Source organism: Mastomys coucha, unplaced genomic scaffold (genome assembly GCF_008632895.1).
Source record: "Mastomys coucha isolate ucsf_1 unplaced genomic scaffold, UCSF_Mcou_1 pScaffold23, whole genome shotgun sequence".
NCBI lineage: Eukaryota > Metazoa > Chordata > Mammalia > Rodentia > Muridae > Mastomys > Mastomys coucha.
The window spans coordinates 52,069,642-52,090,680 of record NW_022196906.1 but is presented as its reverse complement, the minus strand read 5'-3'; the positions used below and the strand labels follow the sequence as shown (position 1 = coordinate 52,090,680).

Below are 21,039 nucleotides of genomic sequence, written 5' to 3'. Positions count from 1 at the left end.
ATCCTCTGCTACATATTCAGTTAGAGCCATGGGTCGATCATGTGTACTCTTTGGTTGGTGGTTTAGTCTCTGGGAGCTGTGGGGGGTCTGGTTGGTTAATATTGTTGTTCTTCCTATTGGTTGCAAACCCCTTCTGCTCCTTCATTCCTTTCTCTAACTCCTCCACTGGGGACCCTGTGCTCACTGATATATCTTATATTCCCAGAACTTTGTCCCTCTCAGGTTGGCACCACCCTCCAGCAGGCCCCTCCCACTTTAAGCAGGTTGCTGCCCTCCACTCCAGGCCCAAAGCCCCTCCTTGTTGTCTTCCTACATCAGCACCACCCAAGTTCACTCTAAAACAGACTGTGAGGATTGATCCTACACTCTGGCATAGCATCTACAAGTCCAGCCTAACTAGGCCCAAGAGGAAGCGAGACTTCCAGAGTTAGAGTGTTTCTTGCTCTCTTTGAGAAGCAGAGCTGTGCTGGATTTGTTTTAAGAGGATCATGGTCTTCCAAGCCAGAGTGTTGGGTGAGAGCCAAGAGAGGGTGGCATCACAGCAGAGAGAAGAACCTGACCTCTCCCAGGACGCTTTCCAGGGAGGTGACCTTAGAGCTGAGACTCAAATGTACATCAATTCATTCCAGGCAGGACAAAGCTGGATATGGCAGAGGAGAATTCAAGGGCAGACAGATGAGAGAGCACTGGGGCTCAGGAACCTGGCAGGAAAAAAAAAAAAAAAAGGTTGGGAGCAACAGAAGCTGTAAGAGTTGAATAAAAGCAGAATGGGGCATCTCCTTGGTGCCCTGGAGTCATGCTGTAGACCACTCACACAGAAAAGTCTTGATGGGCACAGGCTGGGAAAAGTGTGGTGCTTGGGAGCAGTGGGGGAGCAGCAAGCCTCCTTTTGGGGAGCACAGGGATGGGTGTGGAGTGGAGGAGCTGGTCCAAGTTTCCTCTCAACAGAGTACTGGAGAGATGAGAAGTTAGTCAACCTAACTTTACTTTAGGACCAATTCTTTCCTTCTGCTAAGTTTTATGAAGAGACAAGAGGACGAAGGTCTAATGGGAGACCATCAAGGAGGAAGACCAAGCTGCAGCCTCTGGAGAGGACAGGGCCAGGAGACAGCTCCTGTATCAGCCTCAGCAAAGGTCCTCTCTGTAGAGAGGGTGGGGACTGCCCGGTAGATCGCCTAGATTTTTCTTGTTAGGCGGGCTGGCAGGAAGACTTGACTAAACTATCCCATTTCTAACACTTCGGACAGGGAAGGAGACAGGCACTTCTTGAGGATATAGGCCTTAAACTGGAGGATACTGCTTTCCCATAGCCATGGAAACATGGGTGGGCAGCATTGGTGGGAGGTGAAGACACCACAGAAACCCGTGAACGAATGAAATTCTGTGAGAGTGGGCCTGGCCTCAGGTGGGAGGTGCATCTTCTGACGCCTGGATTTTCCAATTTGCCTGGATTTTGGCTCCTAGGCTGGAAATGTAAGGAGCAGGACTCGGGCAGAAGCAGCTGAAATGGCTGTTGAATGCCTGCGTGGTTGGAAGGTGACTATGGGGTCGGTTTGAGTTTGCGTTAGCAAACATAATCACCCAGCTTTTTAACTCAGCCACCGTTTTTTTGGGGATGGTGTGGGATGGTGATGAAGATGCCGGGCCATTACGTCAGGACCAGAGGCAAAGGTCTCTAAAGACAGTTTCAGCATTGCGGGGGCGGGGGGGCTCGGGAGCACCTGGTGGGCGCGCATCCATCCAGCACGGGAAGGGGGCACCTGGGAAACCCTGGCTGTCCCCGCTGAGTCAGCAAGATCGTAAAGCTAGGCCCCGCCCTGGCCAGCCGCCGCAGCCTCGCGTGGCGTGGGGGCAATTAGGCGCCGCACCCGCCCGCTTGGCTGCGCGACGCGCGGGGGCGGGGACGCTGTCAAAGCGAGGCCCAACCAAAGGACCGCGACTTGTATTCTCTTCTGAAAAAAAAAATAAAGACCTCATGATCCTGCCACGACAAAGCGTCGGACAGTAGGTGGGAGGGGTCTAGCCTGGGTGCTTCACGCCCGGATGCCGCAGCAAAAGGACTGGCCGAGTGACTCGAGTGGCAGAACGGGAGCGCGGCGCGGCGCGGGGCTTTTGTGTGGCGCAGGTTTCCTAGCCCAGGAACTGTGCTGATTGACAGCAAGACGCTCTGAGGTGTTCAAGGGGAAGGGGGCGTCTGCTCCGTCCGACCTCACCGCCAAGGCTCGTGGGATCTTCCCGGAGACTGCTTCGCCAAGCTCGAGCGAGCTGGGGCGTGGCGCCAAGTCTTTCAAAAAACCCGCACAAGCCGAGAGCAGAATGTGTCGTTTGCTTCTTGCGCGCAAGCGGAGTCGCGCCCGCCTCCCTCTGCTCGGGCGCACCGACCGCCTTCGTCTCTAGCGCCCTCCCGGGCCCCGGGAGAACAATGCCGGTCCTCTCCGCGCGCAGGAAGAGGCTGGCGAGCACAGCCGGGCCGCGGCGGGGAAGCGGCCCCAGCCTGGCAGTCCGGTGGGTTCCTCCTTTAGGCCCTGAGCCGGCCTCAGACCGCGGTCGCGGCCGCGCACCGATGCGGCCTCGGGGGCCTGCGTGCACCACCGCACGGAGAGGGGCAGGCCGCGGCCCGAGGCTGCTGCCAGGACCTCGCGGAAGAGACCTCCACCGATGCGGCCCGGACCCTGGCGGGGCAGGCCAGTCCCCCAGAGCCTGCGAGTTCCGGGCTAGAGCGGTCAGGCCTCTGGGCCGGGTCGAGCCCGGGCCGCCGACGGCTGCGTCACGCGAGGGGGCGGTGCTGCCACGGGCGGAGGCCAGAGCCGGAAGCGGAAGAGGCGCTCGGAGTGGGGAGTGGGGCCTAGCCGCAGCCGGAGCCTGGGAGACGGTGAGTGTGGGCCGGAGCCCGCGGCCGGGCAGCTGGAGTGAGTCGGTGGGGACGGCTAAGCTGGTACGGGTACTTTGGCACCCGGTCGGGTCTCGGCGTGTACCTGTTTCCCTCTTCGGCCCACGTCAGGCCGCGGTCCCGACCTCTCACCCCTGACCCGCCGCTTCTCTCCCGGAGGGCGGTCACTGCAGACCCCTTTTCTGGTTCCCGCGGTGTTGGAGGCGGAGCTCCAGCGGCCTCGGAGCCGGCTGGGAGGATTCACTTTGGGCCCCGCGCCGGCCCGCAGGCTGGGATCGCGTCCGACCCAGGCTTATCTTGGAAAGGCTTTCCCTGCCCCGAGCTCGAGGCTTAGCCCGCAGATCTCCTTCGCGCGCCGCCTGGAGTTTGATTCTGGCCCAGGCTGGCCATCCCTTTGGTCGCCGGGTCTTCCCTTGGCGGTTACGGGGAACGGGGCTCTGAGATCCCTAGGATCCGGGCAGAAGGAAGGGACTCGAGTGCGGGCCGCGGGCCCCTTCGGTGTTTTGTTATGATGGAACCGCTCCATCCCGGAGAAAGGGCCAGACCAAGCCAGGAGTACAAATGTCCAGACTGCTCCTCGGTCCGGTCAGGAGCCTCTATGCTTTAGTTCCGGGTGCGAGTGCCCTGATGCTTGGGTGGGAATTGCCCGAGTTTAGCCCCCATCAAGGCGGAGTTGGCGGCTTTCCAGCTTCCCTCCTCCGTGCCCTTGAAAAGGAGGAGCGTTTTGCCCGGTGGCAGCCGCAGCTTGCGAGGTGGCAGGTTTGAGGTTGCAGTGGTGGGGCACTGCCAGCCAAAAATAACCATGGGTCGCTTGGGTGGCAGGAATCCGGGAGGGCAGCCGCTGACCTGGCTGGCTGCTCTTCTTGTTAGCCCGGTTCTCTAGCCAGGAACAGCAAACGAGAAGCCAGAGAGGCCTGTGCTCAGAGAAAAGCTGGCATCCTTAGCTTGGTTTCATTGGTCACATTGCCTTTTTCTTCATTGTGCAAAGCAGAGCCTCCCAAAGCATAATTGTGGCCCTTAAGTTTTAAAAAGCTTCTCTGCTGAGGACTCATGGAATCAGAGAATTTGTGAGAAATAGGCTCAAAAGACCTGGCTGGGAGGATGACGTGGGCCACCTGGTATTTCCCATTTTTCACCTGCCTGGGATGCGTTGCAAGGGAGATTATCTCCGTTACTGCCTGTGTGTGGTACTTCATGGCCAAACTACTTGGCCATCTTTGCCAGTCTGAGAGGTGTTATCTTCATTTTTCAGGCATGACAACTTAGGTCTAGAGTGACTTGTATAAGGCCACAGGGCTAGTAAGTGGCAGCACTGGGATCGAGTTCAAAGTTTCCTGCCAAAACTTCCTACCCGGTCCCTTGGAAGGAATTATAAATTAAGGCATTCACCATAGCCCTGAGTGTTACCCAGAACCTTCTCAGTGCTAATGAAAGGCTGTCTTTAGTACTTCTTGTGGCCCAAACCTGTGCTAGGCTTTCGACTTTATAGGGCAGATATTTAATTCTTACAGAGCCTGTAAGAGATTATTGTTCCCTTGTTTCAAGAGGAGGCTGAACCTCCAGGTGGTTTAACAACTTGCCCAAAGGCAAACAGTGACGTGGTAGTGCTGTGCATCAGCTTGGCATTCCACTCTGAAGCAGTGACTTTCCACTCAAGGAGACATGTGCTCATAGAAATCCACTGAGGTCACAGAAGGAAAATTTTGGCTAGCTGTAGATGAGACCACATTACAACATCCTCCAAAAAGGATGCTTAAGGGTGGGTGCTCTGTCTGCCTGGTGAAGATGGGCAGGGCCACTTACTTGCCTTTTGGGAAGATGTGTACCCTGGCCAGTAGGATGTCTTTTGGGTCAGTTGGTGAGACATGAGCTACTGCTTTCAGGCCACAGCTTGAGCACCTGCTGTAAGATAATGGGGGGTGGGGAGAACACTCAGATGAGGGTGAAAACACAAGTCTACTGGTTTTATGTAGTGCTTATCGCCCAGGCTTTCTGGGTGCCCAGACTTTTCAGGTGGTAGGTTGCTAGTAGGAAGATAGATGTCAGTGCCTTTCTTAGGGCTCCCAGAGGCTCCCAGCAGTTTAGATAAATTGCTTCCCCATCCCGCTCATACACAAGTACTTATTTCATCTTTGGACTGTGCTGGTGAGATGGAGTTGCTTGGCTGGGCAAGCCTAGGACTATGCACTACTAGAGGTTGGGTGTGAACAATTGAAGGCTTAGACAGCAAACAAGCTGTGCACTCATGCCTGGCCATCTGGTGGAGAAAATGTGAAGGGGTTGGATATGGGTGAAAACGGTGCCAGACTCATGTAGCTATCTCTCTCAACTGGCTGCTGATCCCACTTGGGAGTCTCCTGTATTGGATCTAAGTACTCTGTGGCTAAGGAATACTTGTCCTACTTCCCAAGTGTAGACCTATAGCCACGTCTTCTTGGCTCCTTCGGAGATAGGGTACAAGAGAGAGTGCTGGAGTAGGAGGAGCTAGAAGGGATGGCAGTAATGCTGTTAAAGAGGAAACACCTGGTATGGGACTCTAGTTGGTCTGAGGGCCACTAAAATGTGCCTCAGGCAAGAAGCTTAGATTTCAGGCAGAGACAGGCGATTTCTGAGTTTGAGGCCAGCCTGGTCTACAGAGTGAGTTCCAGGACAGCCAGGGCTATACAGAGAAATCCTGTCTCGGGGAAAAAAAAAAAAGCAGCAGCTTAGATTTCTTGAGGATTGTGGCACCTTCCTGAGCTGAGACTGTGGATGGGCCAGCTAGAGCTGGGCAGGCCTTCTGGACCCGGGCCCATTAGACTGGAACCTGGTAGGGGTAGGGAATATTGGTGAGACATTATGTCTTTGCTCAAGGGTCAGAGTTCTTATTTCTAGTGTGGTTCCTTACTGACTGAAGAGTTTTGAATTTCTTTGAGTTGAGTCCAGTTCATTGCTTTAGCCAGGCAAGTTTCAGTTTAGTACTTTGGCTCTGTGCCACCAGTTCATTAGCTTCAGGCTTCTAGAACATCTAGCTTATAGGATCCCATAGACATGAAGAAATCAAGCAAAGAAGCTCTCCTTTCCTCCTGTCCTTGTCATCTCTGTGGCAGTGCTCAACTTCCCACTACATCTACCTCTGTATCTGGCCCTGACTTATATAGTGTTTAGGCCCCTAGGCCAGGCTGGAGAGGCACCTGTTTGTTTATTCACTTGGCAGAGGAGGGAGTCATCCATCCATTGTCTGCTGTTCTGTCACTGTGACCTCAGAGTTCTTCTTTACTTCATAAACCCCTGGGAGGGGCTGCCCCTAAACAGAACAATGGGCCTCTTCTTCAGGAGCACCTGGCTGCACCAGGCAGCCCTGTGGCTGGAAGCAGTGAGCTGTGTGTTGAGCAGAGCTTTTTCTTTCTTGTGGCCTAGATGCATCACTGTAAGCGATACCGTTCCCCAGAGCCAGACCCATACCTGAGCTACCGCTGGAAGAGGAGGCGGTCTTACAGTCGGGAGCATGAAGGTCGATTACGATACCCATCCCGAAGGGAGCCTCCCCCACGGAGATCACGGTCCAGAAGGTAAGTGGGATCTGGGGTGGAAGCAATACTGCTTTCCTCAGCTAGATGAGCAAAGTGACCCAGAGGCTCTGGTGGTCTCAGCTTCCTTAAGGTGACTGCTTCTGCCCAGCTACCCATAGATTCTTACCCATAGAGGTCTTGCCTGACCTCTTTGGGATCTTTGCCTATCCTTGCTTCCTTTTCCTGGCCTCAACAGAAGTTACCTTCCTTGTTCTTTGTCACAGACTGGTCTTTCTCCCTCTATATTTTTTAGGCCAGTACCCTACCCCTGAGCCTTCCTCAATGGAAGTAGGAACATCACCCTAGCCTTGCAAGACTGGTCCCAAGTCCTATCTGAATCCCCAGACCAAAGTTACAGTTGTACCAAGCTGGTCAACTCTCCTACTCTTGGAGGCCTTCCTGTGCTCCCCTTCCTCTTCTCCTTCCTCCCTCTGTGGCACTAGAGGGACACTGTCATTACCCAAGGCTCTGGAGAATAAGCTTGGTACCTTTGTACCTTCTCTTCCATGTTCACTCCCCCTCAGCCTGGATATTTCAGCTCTAACACGCTTTCCTTGAGAGCCTTTGCAGGGGCCCTGCCAAAGGCCTCTTGCCTGTTGGCAGGAACCTGGCTAGTAGGGCCCTTGTTGACTCATCTCGCTCCCCCCCCTTGGCAGCCATGATCGTATACCGTACCAGCGGAGGTACCGGGAACACCGGGACAGCGATACATATCGGTGTGAAGAGCGGAGCCCATCCTTTGGAGAGGACTGCTATGGGTCTTCACGTTCTCGACATCGGAGACGGTCACGAGAGAGGGGGCCGTACCGTACCCGCAAGCATGCCCACCACTGTCACAAACGCCGTACCAGGTCTTGTAGCAGCGCCTCCTCGGTGAGTGGTGGCCAGAGTGTGCTAATAGGGGCCTAAAGGCCTCACCTCTTTCTCGCCTTCTCTCAGGCTAGCTGGTCTGGGTGAGTACCGGCAACCCTGTGTACATACACCATTGTGGGTACACACATGAGATGTGTATGTGTGTGCATGTGTGTGCGTGTGTGCTGTCTGGTACAGGACTGAGCAAGGATGTTATGCCTTCCATTTTCTGGCCCCTTGCCAGTGGCAACTATAGGGGCTCTGGCTCCGGCGTTGGCTGATTTCCAGCCTGTCTATATCTTCCCACTGTTCTAGACACGGGCTACATGGTCCACATGATTGGGACACACTTCTCGGGGCTAGTACTAAGATTGTTGGTTTGTGGTTTGGGGCTCTATGGCCTGGACGTCTTCACATCAGGTCTGTCCCCGTCAGGCCCGTCCCATAGCTAAGTGCTTTGATGAGTGTGGACTTGACTACCCCTGTAGCCTCATCTCCACAGCCGCCCTCTCCCAGAGGACCAGAGTCTGTATTACCCAATACAAAAGGGACATTTTACCGGTCAATTTTATTTTTCTTTTTTAAATGCTGAGAGTCCAACCCAGGGCCCATACATACTAGGCAGATACTCTACCACCGAACTGTATCACACCCCATCCCCTACACCTCCTCTTTGATTTTGAAAGTATTATGTATTCCAGGCTAGCCTAAAACTTGTGATCCTTTGCCCTCTACTTCCTGAGTGCTAGGTACCACCGCCTGGCTTTCTAGTCCTTTCTTTTTTTGATATGGGTCTTGAATTTCTGTGTTTACCTTTCCAAGTTGCTGGTCTGTAAGAGCACATCACTTTGACTTGCCCTGTCAGTCAACTCAGATTGGGAGCTTCTCATCTGACCTCCAGCTAGGCTCTCTTCTCCCTTGTTCCTTTGTAGGTTGGTTACTTACGGAAAGGAGAGGTAGCTGCTTTCGTGATGAGGTCCCAGGCCTCACCTTGTTGCAGGCCACTTAAAGAACAGAGGTTGGCCAGCATTCTAGGGTGGTATGTTGAATAGACCAGGGGTCCACACTGCACTTAATCCCATGGAAAACGAAAGTCACTTGTGCTCCCAAGGTTATGTGCTGTCTTCTCTTCTTCCTGTTTGTTCTCCCCATGTTGTCCTCCTGCTGGCCAAGAGGCCTCTTAGTAGTGGCGGGTTTGGTGAAGGTATCTTCTCTACACAGTGCTTGACTTGAGTGGTGTGAGTTGAAGGTTAACTCTTGCAGGTGAATCAGGCATGGCCTGTGGCATCACAGTGCCATATGCTGCCACTGGGTGGCAGTGCAAGTATGGTGCTCTGCTTATTTTTGTTGCCCTCTGTAGTGGGCTGGGTCTGGCTTAAGAGTGGCACAGGTTCTAAGGCCAGGTCAGGAGCTGGCTTGGGGCCTGAAGGGTCGGCCAGCCCAAAGGATCTCAGCCAGGCTCATTTCCTGCTGGAGTCTGGTGGCAGGAGGGCTGCTGGCAGAAGTCTGTTTCTGGTAGTTGGTTAAGTCTGGCCAAGGATGTGATGTGGGGACAGGTAGTAGCTTGGTTCTATGTGGCAGCTGTTGAGTATGTTGTAAGGCTGTGTGGGCCAGCAGAGGCAGGCAAAGAAAGGCTGAGCATACTGTTGCTGCTGGAGCCAGGATAGCCCTACAACCTGTCCAGAAGGTTGGATTCAGGTTGGGCCAGCCGCCTTTTTTGCGCCGTCTTCAGCTCTGGCCAGAGTCATGGGAGGGTCAGGGAGGGGGAGTTTTAGAAGAGGAGGGAGTCAGGGCTGTGGCTGTCCTCGGGGCCTGGCCCCTCTGTGTCATAGGCTGGACATCTTTCTGAGCATTTGTGGCACTCTTCTTAGAGATAATGTCCGAGTTTTCTTACATACCTGTAGCTGTTTTTGCTTTTCTGTTTTGAAGTCAGTTTGTGTCTTGACGTGTCCCTTGCAATATCCCTATCGTTATATATGCTGTGTGCCTTATGAAATGCTGGGATCTGGAAAATCCAACCAACCAACCCACCGGCTCCTCACCGTCTCCACCTCTGCCTTTGACTGACACCTCAATCTGTCAATCGGAACCGCCTACCATGCGATTGGTCGGATGGCGTTTCGGGGGGCGGTGCATGCAGAGAAGCCAACAGAGCAGTAAGCGCAGCAGCCGGAGTGTGGAAGATGACAAGGAGGGCCACCTGGTGTGCCGGATCGGCGATTGGCTCCAAGAGCGATGTACAGCCACCTTTCGTAAAACTTTACCTCTCTACTTTCTACCCCCCTTGTTAGATGAGACCTCTCCTGCGTGGAGGGGCCTCTAGTGCTCGTGGCGCCTTAGTGGGGCCACCAGTAATTGCCTGAATGACACAGACACTAGCAACTTCTGTTTTAAAGAGTGTAGCAGTGAGCAAGAACCTTTGTTGTTTTTGAGGATTTGAATGCTGTGAACTTGCAGGAGCTGCCACCCTCCTACCCTCCAGACTCTCATGCCCAGCTTCTTCTCTCTCACAGATGAGATCGTGGGGAACCTGGGTGAAGGCACCTTTGGCAAGGTGGTGGAGTGCTTGGACCATGCCAGGTGAGCATGCTGGCGCAAACATCCTTTAAAGAGCTAGTGCAGCTCTTGTTGGAGGGTGGTGCCATTGCTGGATGTGTGTTGGGTTTGCTGATCTCATGAAATAAGGGATTTGACAGGATTCTTGGGATTTGACAGGCATGTGATATCCCTACAAGAACTTTTGGTTACTGTGTGCCCCTTCCCCGATTACTCACTTCTGAGCTGTGGCATTAGATATGTGGCCCAGTGCTGCATCCCATGAGCTTTTGGAGATATTTGGCCAGACTTCATCCATTTTTCTGGTTTCTTGGGCAGAGAAAAAGGTACATAAAAGGTCCTAGGAACCTTTAAAGAATTCAAAGGAAGTCAGTGCAGGGCCAGAGGTGGACTTCAGCTCTACCAGCAGGGCTAGGGGCTTCCTTTGAAATGAGTTACATCTATGGTAAAGATAAGACAGCTGTGGGGAGGGACCTTGTTTCAGAAGTCTGAAGTAGTGGCCTCTCCTCTTGCCCAGAAGGGTAAGAATGCTACTGGCTTGGCCTGATAGCGCCTTTGCCCCTCCCATGTCTGCTTGAGAGATCCCAGCTGAGGGAAATGAGACTTTGGTCTTTCTGACAAACATCTCCTACCTACCCCAGTGTGGCTAGGGTCATGAATAGTCCATGCTGATTGGGAAGGCAGTACCTGTACGTGTCATTATGCTGGGGCCAAATCATTCTCTCCAATCCTGGTGTCTGTCAGACTAGAGTCTTTTTGCTTCCTTCCCTGTAGGTGTAGTTAGAGAGGCAAACCTCTGGGGAGCCAGTTGTGTTCCTGCCTTAATAGTCTAATTGCTAAAGTGCATTAGTTACAGAGCACTAGTATCCTCATTTGAGCTATGCCGGTCACTGCTTCAGAGATGAAATATGAAGATGCTTGGGAGCTGCCCAAGTTATACTTCAGCCATTGATGACAGAGCTGGGCTTGCTGTTCTTGGTCTCTCACATTAAGTGAGCTGCTCAAAAAAGACCATTGGATCTAAAGTCAGCCATTCTCTCAGCTATGAGATGAAGTGCTAGTGAGAAACTTCCTCCTGCTCCCATTTTCTATTCAACCATTCCTAGGTTCTTCATCATGAACCTAGAATGAATATAAAGGGACACATACACACTGTCCTGTGACCGAATGAAGACAGGACAGATCCAAGAACTCTAACCTAGGAAGACAGCTATACTGTGGGCTGTCCCTCTGAGTAGTTGGGGGTAGGAAATGAGTCTCTGAAGTCACTGGACAGACAAGGTCCTGAGTCCTTTAAGGTGAATGCAAAGGGAGTCAGTGCAGGAGCAGTGGAGGTGAACCTCCGCTCTGCCAGCAGCCCTGGCAGGGGCTTCCTTTGAAAGGAAGTTATACATATGGGTTTTGTTTTTTTTTAAAAGATTTATTTATGTGAGTACACTGTAGCTGTACAGATGGTTGTGAGCTTTCATATGGTTGCTGAAAATTGAATTTTTAGGACCTCTGCTCACTCCAGTCAACTCCGCTCGCTCTGGCCCAAAGATTTATTTATTATTATACATAAGTACACTGTAGTTGACTTCAGATGTACCAGAAGAGGACATCAGATCTCATTATGAGTGGTTGTGAGTCACCATGTGGTTGCTGGGATTTGAACTCAGGACCTTCGGAAGAGCAGTCAGTGCTCTTACCCACTGAGCCATCTCACTAGTCCTATACATATGTTTAAAGATAAGACTGGGGACTGGAGAGATGCTCTTCCAGAGGTCCTGAGTTCAACCACATGGTGGCTTACAACCATCTGACATCCTCTTCTGGTGTACTTATATACATAAAATATTTTTTTTTGGTTTTTGGTTTTTTTTTCGAGATAGGGTTTCTCTATATAGCCCTGGCTGTCCTGGAACTCACTCTGTAGCCCAGGCTGGCCTCGAACTCAGAAATCCGCCTACCTCTGCCTCCCAAGTGCTGGGATTAAAGGTGTGGGCCACCACCGCCCTGGCAATATTTTTTTTTTAAAGATAAGACTGTGGGGGAGGGGCCTTGTTAAAGGATTTGATAGTAGTGGCCTCTTTCCTTTAGGCCTGCACTGCCCAAGAAACCAGAAAAAAAAAAAAAATGAGAGTTAGCAAAGCAGGGCATTCTGAAGAAGTTGTCTTTACCTGGAGGTCGATGAACTTGTTCCCAGCATCAAAGCCAACCCTTGAGGTATCAGAGGATACGCCGTGGTGGGCCAGACCACCTCATTTCAGGTCTCTACTGGTATCTCAGTACTAGCTCTCTTTGGCAGGTCTTGGCAACCTAGGCTGACATGTTTCCTTGTCTGCTCACATCCTGCAAATGGCCTCCTTGAGTGGGAGTGGAGTACGATTGGTAGAGCAGCACCTGCAAGAACTCTCTGGGGACATTGACAAAGAGTTCTTGGCCCTCTGTAGCTGGTGGTAAATCCTGAGGCAGTTAGATACTTGGGGGAAAGGATCTAGATTAGGGTGTGACATAAGGAGTGACCCAAGCTTCCAGCAAAAATTCCACTACTGGTACCCTTACTGCTTGTTCAGTCTTACTACTGCCCAGGTCAAGAAAGCTTGGCCTACAGAGTAGGTTGTCAGGTAAGCTTGCAGGGATTTGGGGTAGTCAGGATTACCTCAACTGCTTGGATTCTCCCTGGGTAGCTGGAAGTTTCTGAGATCCTAAATGTATATAACAACTTGAAAGCCAAGACTACAACATACAGATGCCAGGGAAGCTTGTATGGTGAGCAGAGACCTGGTGTTGCTTTTAACAGGCTCGACCTCAAGTATGAACACAGTCTTAGGACCTGTGGTTTATGGAGTGGGGTTTGTTATTGGTTGCTGGGTTTCAGGGAAGGGGAGAGAGCTGGGCATTTGGCTTTATGGGAACCTTTGTTTCATTCCTTCTCTATAGAGGGAAGGCACAGGTTGCCCTGAAGATCATCCGTAATGTGGGCAAGTACCGTGAGGCTGCTCGTCTAGAAATTAATGTTCTCAAGAAAATCAAGGAGAAAGACAAAGAAAATAAATTGTGAGTATCTGCAAAGAGTGGACAGGCATCACTCTGTGGGGTGGCATTCTCTAGTTCCAGCTACCTGGACTCCCTGGGACATCTTTGTGTCCTCGCATTTGGTACTGTTCTCACAGTACTCAGGGAGTTTGATAGGAGTTCTTTCTGTAACGAGCCCTTAGACTTCAGGCTCTGCCCCGCCTGGCTTTGTATTCTGAAGTAGCCTCAGCCTTGTATTTATGAGTTAAGGGACTTAACAGGTTAGGAACACTTAAAGAAGATACCAGTCAGCTTCTCTACAAGTGCTTACCTGTGTTACAGTCAGCAGAGGTCAGCGCCTGCCCAGGTCCTCAAGAAGCTCAGCAGTACACGGAGGCCTGTGCTATACTGGTGCAATTGTGTGTCAGGGTTGCTTACCCTGGGTGCCATGGGTGAGCTGGGATCAAAATGTCCCTCCACGCAGTAAGAAGTACAGTTCTTGCCTGGCGGTGGTGGTGCATGCCTTTAATCCCAGCACTTGAGAGGCAGGCGGATTTCTGAGTTCGAGGACAGCTTGGTCTACAGAGTGAGATCCAGGACAGCCAGGGCTACATGTGATAGTAGATTGACATGTGCTCTGGCTCTGAGGCTTGCTTTTTATCTTGGTATGTAGAACAATGGCCTTTTTTGGGGGGTCAGGTTAGGCAGAGCTTGAACCCTACCTGTCCTTTTCCTTTAGCCTTTGTGTCCTGATGTCTGACTGGTTCAACTTCCATGGTCATATGTGCATCGCCTTTGAACTCCTCGGCAAGAACACCTTTGAGTTCCTGAAGGAGAACAACTTTCAGCCTTATCCCCTACCACATGTCCGACACATGGCCTACCAGCTCTGTCATGCCCTTAGATGTAAGTGATCATTGTTAGTTGGTTCATGGAGTACTTTACCCTCAAAAAAAAGTCACCTGGTGGTCTTGCTGTTTTCTAGACACTGTTGATCATCCTGAAGGTCTCATAGACCTAGAACCTCTGGCTGAAAGGTTCTTCTGCCTTCAGATAGGAATTGTAGTGCAAGGATAGAAAAACTTGAGTCCTCTGGAAGGACTTGATGGGCCAAGCTCTTCACCAGGTTAGGAAGAAAACAGGAAAGTACTCTATAAGCGGCCTAGCTACTAACTCTGCCTTCACCTTTATGGAAAAGAGGAAAAGGTAGAAGGTGGACCTGACAGATTCTCAGGTCCTGTATTCAGATACCTCCATGTTTTTGCTCACGTGTTTACTACCAACCTTGAAGAGCAGCTTGGATGGTATCACCGTAGAACTTATGTAGAAAGGCAATTTGGGAAGTGTCAAGTGAAAGGCGTAGAACTAAAATGTGCAGAGCCTGAATAGGTGACAGGTAAAGAACCAACCAGTAAAGGACATAGCTCTGTGAAGGTCTGGGATGTACTCTCACTCCAGTGGGCAAGCAACATGGTGGAGAGTGCTCTGGCTCAGGTGGGGTCATGGAGTTGAGGATCTTACTGGCCAAGTGAAAACCTTAAGTAACGAGTGGTAGGAAATGCCAATGACGTAGAGTGGAGGCAGGTGTACCTTCATAGGCACGTGATCCAAGAGTCACACCTTTGTGGAATGAGGTCTGTTAGATAGCGCTGAGGGAAAGGATTTACCCATGCTTTGGCTTCAGTGAGACGGCGAGGCTTTGCCTCTGTAGAGTGGTAGAGAGGGTTTTTTTTTGATGGAAAACACTCCTCCTATCCCTGCCCTCTGAATGCTTATGAGGTCTCACAGAGCTCTTGAAAGCTGGGAAAGGCTAGGGCCTAGAACTGGTAGGCAGCCTAAGGTCTCAATATGTGCTTTTCCCTCTCCTAGTTCTACATGAGAACCAGCTGACCCACACAGACTTGAAGCCAGAGAACATCTTGTTTGTGAATTCTGAATTTGAAACCCTCTACAATGAGCACAAGGTAGACAGCACTGACTGGGTGGGCAAGAATATGGCCCTGCTCTAAGGTAGGTTATCTACCTGAGCAGACTGACCTAGGTGGCATGCCTTGCCTTCAGAGCTGCGAGGAGAAGTCAGTGAAGAACACCAGCATCCGAGTGGCAGACTTTGGCAGTGCCACATTTGACCATGAACATCACACCACCATTGTGGCCACCCGTCACTATCGCCCACCTGAGGTGATCCTTGGTAAGTGGCTTCATACATTGCCTTCAATATTGTTTACATTGGGCAGTTATCAAAATGAATAGCCGGGGGTGGGGTGGGTGGGCTGGAGTGCAGTTAACAGCATAAGCTGAGTTCAGTCCCCAGCAACAACATGGTGGCTTATGATCTCATAATGAGATCTGGTGCCCTCTCCTGGCCTGCAGGTGTACATGGATGCAGAACACTGTATATATAATCTTTTTTTTTTTTTTTTTTGGTTTTTCGAGACAGGGTTTCTCTGTGTAGACTCAGAAATCTGCCTGCCTCTGCCTCCCAAGTGCTGGATTAAAGGTGTGCGCCACCACCACCCAACTATATAGTACATCTTTTTTTTTTTTTTTTTTTTTTTTTTGGTTTTTTTTTCGAGACAGGGTTTCTCTGTATAGCCCTGGCTGTCCTGGAACTCACTCTGGAGACCAGGCTGGCCTCGAACTCAGAAATCCGCCTGCCTCTGCCTCCCAAGTGCTGGGATTAAAGGCGTGCGCCACCACCGCCCAGCATAGTACATCTTTTAAAAAAAGAAAAGAAAAAAGAAAAGAAAAGAAAAGAATTACAGGTGGCACACACCTGTAATCTAAGCCTTTAATAGGTAGAGGCAGAACAGATTTAAGGCCAGCCCTTGGCTACCCAAGACCCTGTTTCAGAATGAGGCAAGTGGTGGTAAATAGTATCCATTAATCTGCCAACCAGGTCTACACAATATTTGAGATGAGGTAGACTTGGTCTTTGTCAAAAACAGTCTTGTTATTGGGGCTTGGGCAAGAGTTTTGCCAGGTAGATTTGTAGCTTCCTAGGAATTTGGGGTATTGGTTCTCATATCTTACCATCTTGACTTACAGAGCTGGGCTGGGCACAGCCCTGTGATGTCTGGAGTATTGGCTGTATTCTCTTCGAGTACTACCGTGGCTTTACACTCTTCCAGGTATAGTACTGCATTGGTGGATTGCAGGGGACATGGGCAGGAAGCTCTGTGTAGTTGATGTCTTCCATCCTTATGATGTAAGCCTAGATTCTTAAGGGTTATAGTTGCTCAGGGAAAGAATCAGTTGGAGAGTCTAAAGCCAGGTAGGGAGGATTTTATCAAGACAAGACTGGGCACAAAAAGATTCTGTCTGGGCAAGGGCATATCATAGGCATCCTTTTGCATGAAGAACAACCTGGTATGCCAATAGCCAGCCAGGTCCACCCATGGGGCTGAGGAGCATGAGCCTCGCCCTGGTTCCAGGCCTATGGGCTGCCACCAAGTTGGGTTTTCCTCTCTTGGAGAAAGGAGGGCTCTTCACCTTTCCTTGTGCTTTTTATTCTCCCTAAAGTAAGCAGAGGTTGGGCCTAATTCCTACTTGCTCTGTCCCTGGTCTTCTGCAGACCCATGAAAATAGAGAACACTTGGTTATGATGGAGAAGATCCTAGGACCCATTCCATCACACATGATTCACCGTACCAGGTAAGAAGTCTCCATGGCTCTGGGTCAGCAGGGTACCAGAGATACAGTCCTTACCAAATACTCGCTACATAGCCTTTACTGTATGTCTCTCAAACTGTTGCCCACACTTGCTAGATCAGGCCTACACCTGCCCTGTTGTTGCTACCAGAAGACTGGCAGGAGCCACTTTTCCCCACTTCCCACCTAACCCTAGACCCTACGGGCTTCTATTCCTTGACTCCCCTTTCTCCTCCCCCTTGACTTTGCAGGAAGCAGAAATATTTCTACAAAGGGGGCCTGGTTTGGGATGAGAACAGCTCTGATGGGCGGTATGTGAAGGAGAACTGCAAACCTCTGAAGGTCAGTTTCTGGCTCCCCCAGCTCAGCTCATGCCAAGGAGACCCCAGGCACTGGGCAAACAAGCAGCAGAGACAGGCTGGGCAGCCAACAGCTGCCTGATCGTCTCAGTTCTCTGTGAGGCTTTCTGCGTGCTGCCTTTGAGGGGCCCTTAGCCCTGCCCCTGCCCACAGGGTGGCTGAGAATGTAATGGGGGAAAAACCCAGAAGAGCCAGCTGTCAGACTGTTATTTCCTGTCCCTCTCTCTTCTCTGAATTTTGGGAAGAACTAGGCAGGACTGAGGCAAGGGGGAGGGAAGACCTAGATGTGGCCAAAGGAGGCCTGTCAACTGTAATTTGGTACCTGGACAAGTGCATTTTGCAGAGGTGATTTCTACCCACCCATCAGAACTTTGCATGTGGGGTAGAGGCACCAACCCAGCAAGATCCCACCCAGTAGCCTAAGGAAAGGAAAGGAAAGGAGCGGCTGTTCTGTCCTGGAAGGCAGAAGTCCTCCAAGGAGGCATCAGTGCCTCCTCGACCCATCCCAGCAAGGCATCCCAGAGGCAAGGGGACTACGGTGGCTTCCCACAACCCTGCCGTCAAACTGAGGCACCTTGTGTCCTTGAGCAGAGTTACATGCTCCAGGACTCCCTGGAGCATGTGCAGCTGTTTGACCTGATGAGGAGGATGTTAGAGTTCGACCCTGCTCAGCGCATCACATTGGCAGAAGCCTTGCTGCACCCCTTCTTTGCTGGTCTGACCCCTGAGGAGCGGTCCTTCCACAGCAGCCGTAACCCCAGCAGATGACAGGTGCAGGCCAGCACATGAAGAGTTGGAGAGCTGGACTGGGCTGCTGGCCCCTTTTCTCCAGCCTCTCCCACTGGCCTCAGAGCCAGAGCTACCGATGAACAGTGCAATGTGAAGGAAGGCAGGAGCCTGCAAGGGATGGGGGGATGTGGTGCCCAGCTGCCCGAAAGCACAGATTGGACCCAAGCTATTTATATGTTGTAAAGTTATAATAAAGTGTTTCTTACTGTTTGTAACCCCCTGGTACCAGTGTGTCCATCTCCAGGCTCCTTGCCTTCTCCCTACGCTGACTGACTTATTAATAAAGTCTTTCTTAGCAGCTCAGCTTGTGGAAAGCTAAGTGTGGATTGGGCCAGACACAGAAAGGCAAACCAGTGAATAAGCTAGAAGCTGGAACATCCCATTAGGGCAGTGGTTCTCAACCTGTGGGTGACACTCCCTTTGGGGACTGAACAACCTTTCACAGGAGTCACCTAAGACCATAGGAAAACATTTACATTATGATGTGTAATATTAATAAACTGTTATGAAGTAGCAATGAAAACAATTTTAAGGTCACAGCATTTAGAAGGTTGTGAAGAACTGCTCTAAGGTTTAGTAGAGTTTTGGCCCCGGAGGACTTGCCAGACCTAGAAAGGAAAGGCTCTGGCATTTTTATTTAAAGGGACATACAGATCACCATCAGAATCTAGTTATATCTCAGCCCTCATGTCATTGTGTACATACCCATAGCCAATAATCCAAGTGATCAGGGTAGGCTCCTAGGGATTGGAAAAGCAGCACTCCATCACTCTACAAAGCAGTTTAGATAGCACAGATTTCTGTCACTTTATTGTGCTGGCTTTGGGTTTCCCAAGAGCTGCATGCATTAGTGACAAAGTTGACCGCCTGACTGAAACCAGCCATTGAGCAGGAACTTCCAAAAAGAGCTGCAGGTAAGAGTGGCACACTTTCAACTCTAGGGAGGTCCAGGCCAAGAGCAGGGAGAACTGCCTAATGTTAACCACCTTCAGGACCAGAGTGTCTAGGAGCCTGTAGTGGCTGCCTGTTGTCCCAATTGTAACCCTGCCTTTAGACAAAAGGCCCAGCTTGAAAGCTAAAGTCCTGTCGTGCAGCTGAGGCTCCCAGTCCTCTGGCCTCTTTCATGGAGCTGGAGATAACTAAAGAGAAAGACAGAAGGAAAGGAAAGGCTATCACTGTCTGCTCCTGGCCCTGTTCCTACAAGAGAGCAGCCTGGAATTCATGGTACCAGGGTTTACCCTGTACCCAAACATTTCAGAGAGCCCATCTGCCTGTCCACCTATACTCCTCAACCAGTGATAGACACAGCAGAAAGCCTGTGGGGGAAAAGCTTCAAAGTACAAGACCTTTACAAAGGTCTCTGCTGAGGCTCTAGGCATGGTCCTCTCCTACTAACCTGAAGGACCCAAGCCAGGAAGATCCTGAGGATAATGCCCTAGGATCTGAGCAGTGCAATGTTCCCATAGCTGAATCCCACTATGGTCATCTAGAACTGGGCTCATTTTTGGCATGTTTGAGACAGGCTACTAATTCCAAGTCTGCACACCTGAGGAGGGGTAACTATAGAGGATTAAAGCCTAAACCTAAGAGCTGGAGTGAAGCCATGGCGGGGGTGGAGGGGGATGTAACCTGTCCTGGGGTAGCTGTAAAGCCATTTCCAGAGACAGGGAGAGGGGCAGAGGGAGTATTATTTATGGACAAGGAGGTAGGAAGTGATGGTAGGACTGAAGCACCAGGGAGCCTCCTCTGGCTCAGCACCAAGCTCCCCCAGGGTCTCCGCAATACTGAAAAGCTGCATCCTGAAGGTCTGGTTCCTAACTAGGAGGTGGGCATTGTAGCTTGACAGGCACAAACTGCTAAAGGTAACAGCAGAGCAGCAAGTCCAAAATCTCACCATAGTCGTCATCCTGACACACTCCTTAGGAAACGTCCCAACATAAAATTGGAACATCTCAGGAGGGTCCAAAGGGTGGCCTTGGGGGAAAGCAGAGACACAGCACAGGTTTGTCTTCTGGATAGCTGCCATGCAGCCTGATCTACATGATTAAAGGAGTAGGCTGCCTGGCTGCAGGACCAGAGGAAGCATAGGAGACATAAACCCTTCTGAAGTAAGAGTGGTTGGAGGCCCTAATAGGCTTCAGGCCACGCCCAGTGGCTGCAAACCTGAAAGTCTTAGAGCTGTCTATGTCTGTAAACAAAGCCCCAACTGAATAGAGGCAGGGTAGGATAGAAAGATGCCTGGAGCCGCTGGTCCACCTCTGACATACATGCCAGTGGGAAAGCCTTCCCTGCTTATGGGAACGTGGCAGGCAAGTTTGAAGTATGTTTTGTTCTCTCACAGAAGAAACCAACCCAAGAGACAGTCTACAAGGTCCACAAAGCTTCACATCCTTAAGGCATCCCTTAGTGGGTTTGGCAGCAGGAGTGCAGGGAATACAGGCTCCAACTGCCCAGAGCCCCTCTAGGCAGAGTGTAGGGGGATGACAAATTTGCAGCCGAAGGGTGAGTGGTAGTTGATGCCAACCTCCTGGAAGACTTGCTGGGGAATGCCAATGTCACACAAATAGACTCGGCCTGCGTGCTCCCCGAGTGGCAGAGGCAGGCCCAGTGCCAGGGACCATTTGGCATCAATGCCCTGTTCAACTTCATGCACAGGAGGGTCTATGCTGAGCACTGGTGCCCGGTTCTGGTTGGCCCAGGCCACAGCTGCCTTGTACCAGGGCTGATCCCGCAGGAAGGCATTCTCAGGACAATCTAGGCAGTTGATAACCAGGTCCACAGGGCTAGCAGGGAGATCTGCAGATAGAAAGAATACATCTGAAAATTCCTGGAGCAGACAGCAGGCCAGACCAGGGTTCAGGTGGTCTCAGGAATACCTGGTTTTCTAGATTAGCACCACTCTAATGCCTCTCCAAAGGCCAGCCTTCTCAAGGACATAAGGCTCTCACCACCTCTGCCCTGCAGATAGGGTTTTTATATCTGACTAATCCTGATGATGCTACAGTCAGCCTCTCAGGATGCTCTCAGGGTCCAGCAGAAACAGCAGCTGGCAAAGGGCATTTCTACTCAAAAGCTGGCCTGTACATCCCACTCTAGCCAGCCTGCCCTTCTCTGGGAATTCTTCATGCAAATGATCCCTTTCCTCCACTCAGCCCAAACTCAGGAATAGGAGGAAACAATCTCTGTTCTCTCAGAACCTAAAGGGCTTCCCTAACAGCCGGTGAGATGGTTCAATACTTCATAAAGGCACTTGCTGCCAAGCCAGATGACCTGAGTTTGATCCCCAAGATACACATGGTAGGAGGAGAGAACTGACTTCCCTAAGCTCTCCTTTAGACCTCCATGCACACGCCATAACATATGTACACCCACACAAACTTAAGTAAAATGTAAC

The 21,039-nt window shown here is 51.2% G+C and overlaps 2 protein-coding genes and 1 long non-coding RNA gene across 9 annotated transcripts in view; 1 reads left to right on the top strand and 2 right to left on the bottom strand.

Moving 5' to 3' along the window:
• Positions 1-422: 422 nt before the first annotated feature.
• LOC116071978 lies at positions 423-1,857 on the bottom strand. Its single transcript, XR_004111260.1, has 2 exons — positions 815-1,857; positions 423-701 (listed from the first exon to the last, which is right to left on the bottom strand). It is a non-coding gene; the product is annotated as an uncharacterized LOC116071978 (long non-coding RNA).
• Positions 1,858-2,062: 205 nt separating this feature from the next.
• On the top strand, positions 2,063-17,946 carry Clk3 (CDC like kinase 3). Of its 6 annotated transcripts, none has more exons than XM_031343100.1 (13): positions 2,063-2,872; positions 6,290-6,441; positions 7,098-7,314; positions 9,434-9,530; positions 9,807-9,873; positions 12,772-12,888; positions 13,586-13,752; positions 14,716-14,810; positions 14,908-15,037; positions 15,895-15,977; positions 16,421-16,500; positions 16,749-16,839; positions 17,448-17,941. In XM_031343100.1, exons 1-13 carry the CDS (start codon positions 2,423-2,425, stop codon positions 17,622-17,624), a joined length of 1,923 nt encoding a protein of 640 aa, XP_031198960.1. In that variant the 5' UTR covers positions 2,063-2,422; the 3' UTR covers positions 17,625-17,941. The 6 variants fall into 6 exon arrangements, with proteins under 6 accessions (XP_031198960.1, XP_031198964.1, XP_031198962.1 ...); XM_031343104.1 differs by lacking the exon at positions 2,063-2,872 and adding an exon at positions 2,889-2,935 and having other exon boundaries at positions 17,448-17,946; XM_031343102.1 differs by lacking the exon at positions 2,063-2,872 and adding an exon at positions 3,089-3,475 and having other exon boundaries at positions 17,448-17,946.
• Positions 17,947-18,222: 276 nt separating this feature from the next.
• The window catches only part of Edc3 (enhancer of mRNA decapping 3), a 48,112-nt gene continuing 45,295 nt past the window's right edge, over positions 18,223-21,039 (bottom strand). For both annotated transcript variants that reach the window (XM_031343110.1, XM_031343111.1), the window contains exon 7: positions 18,223-20,441. In XM_031343110.1, the coding sequence (XP_031198970.1) occupies positions 20,107-20,441 (335 nt within the window). In that variant the 3' untranslated portion in view covers positions 18,223-20,106. The remainder of the gene's footprint in view (positions 20,442-21,039) is intronic.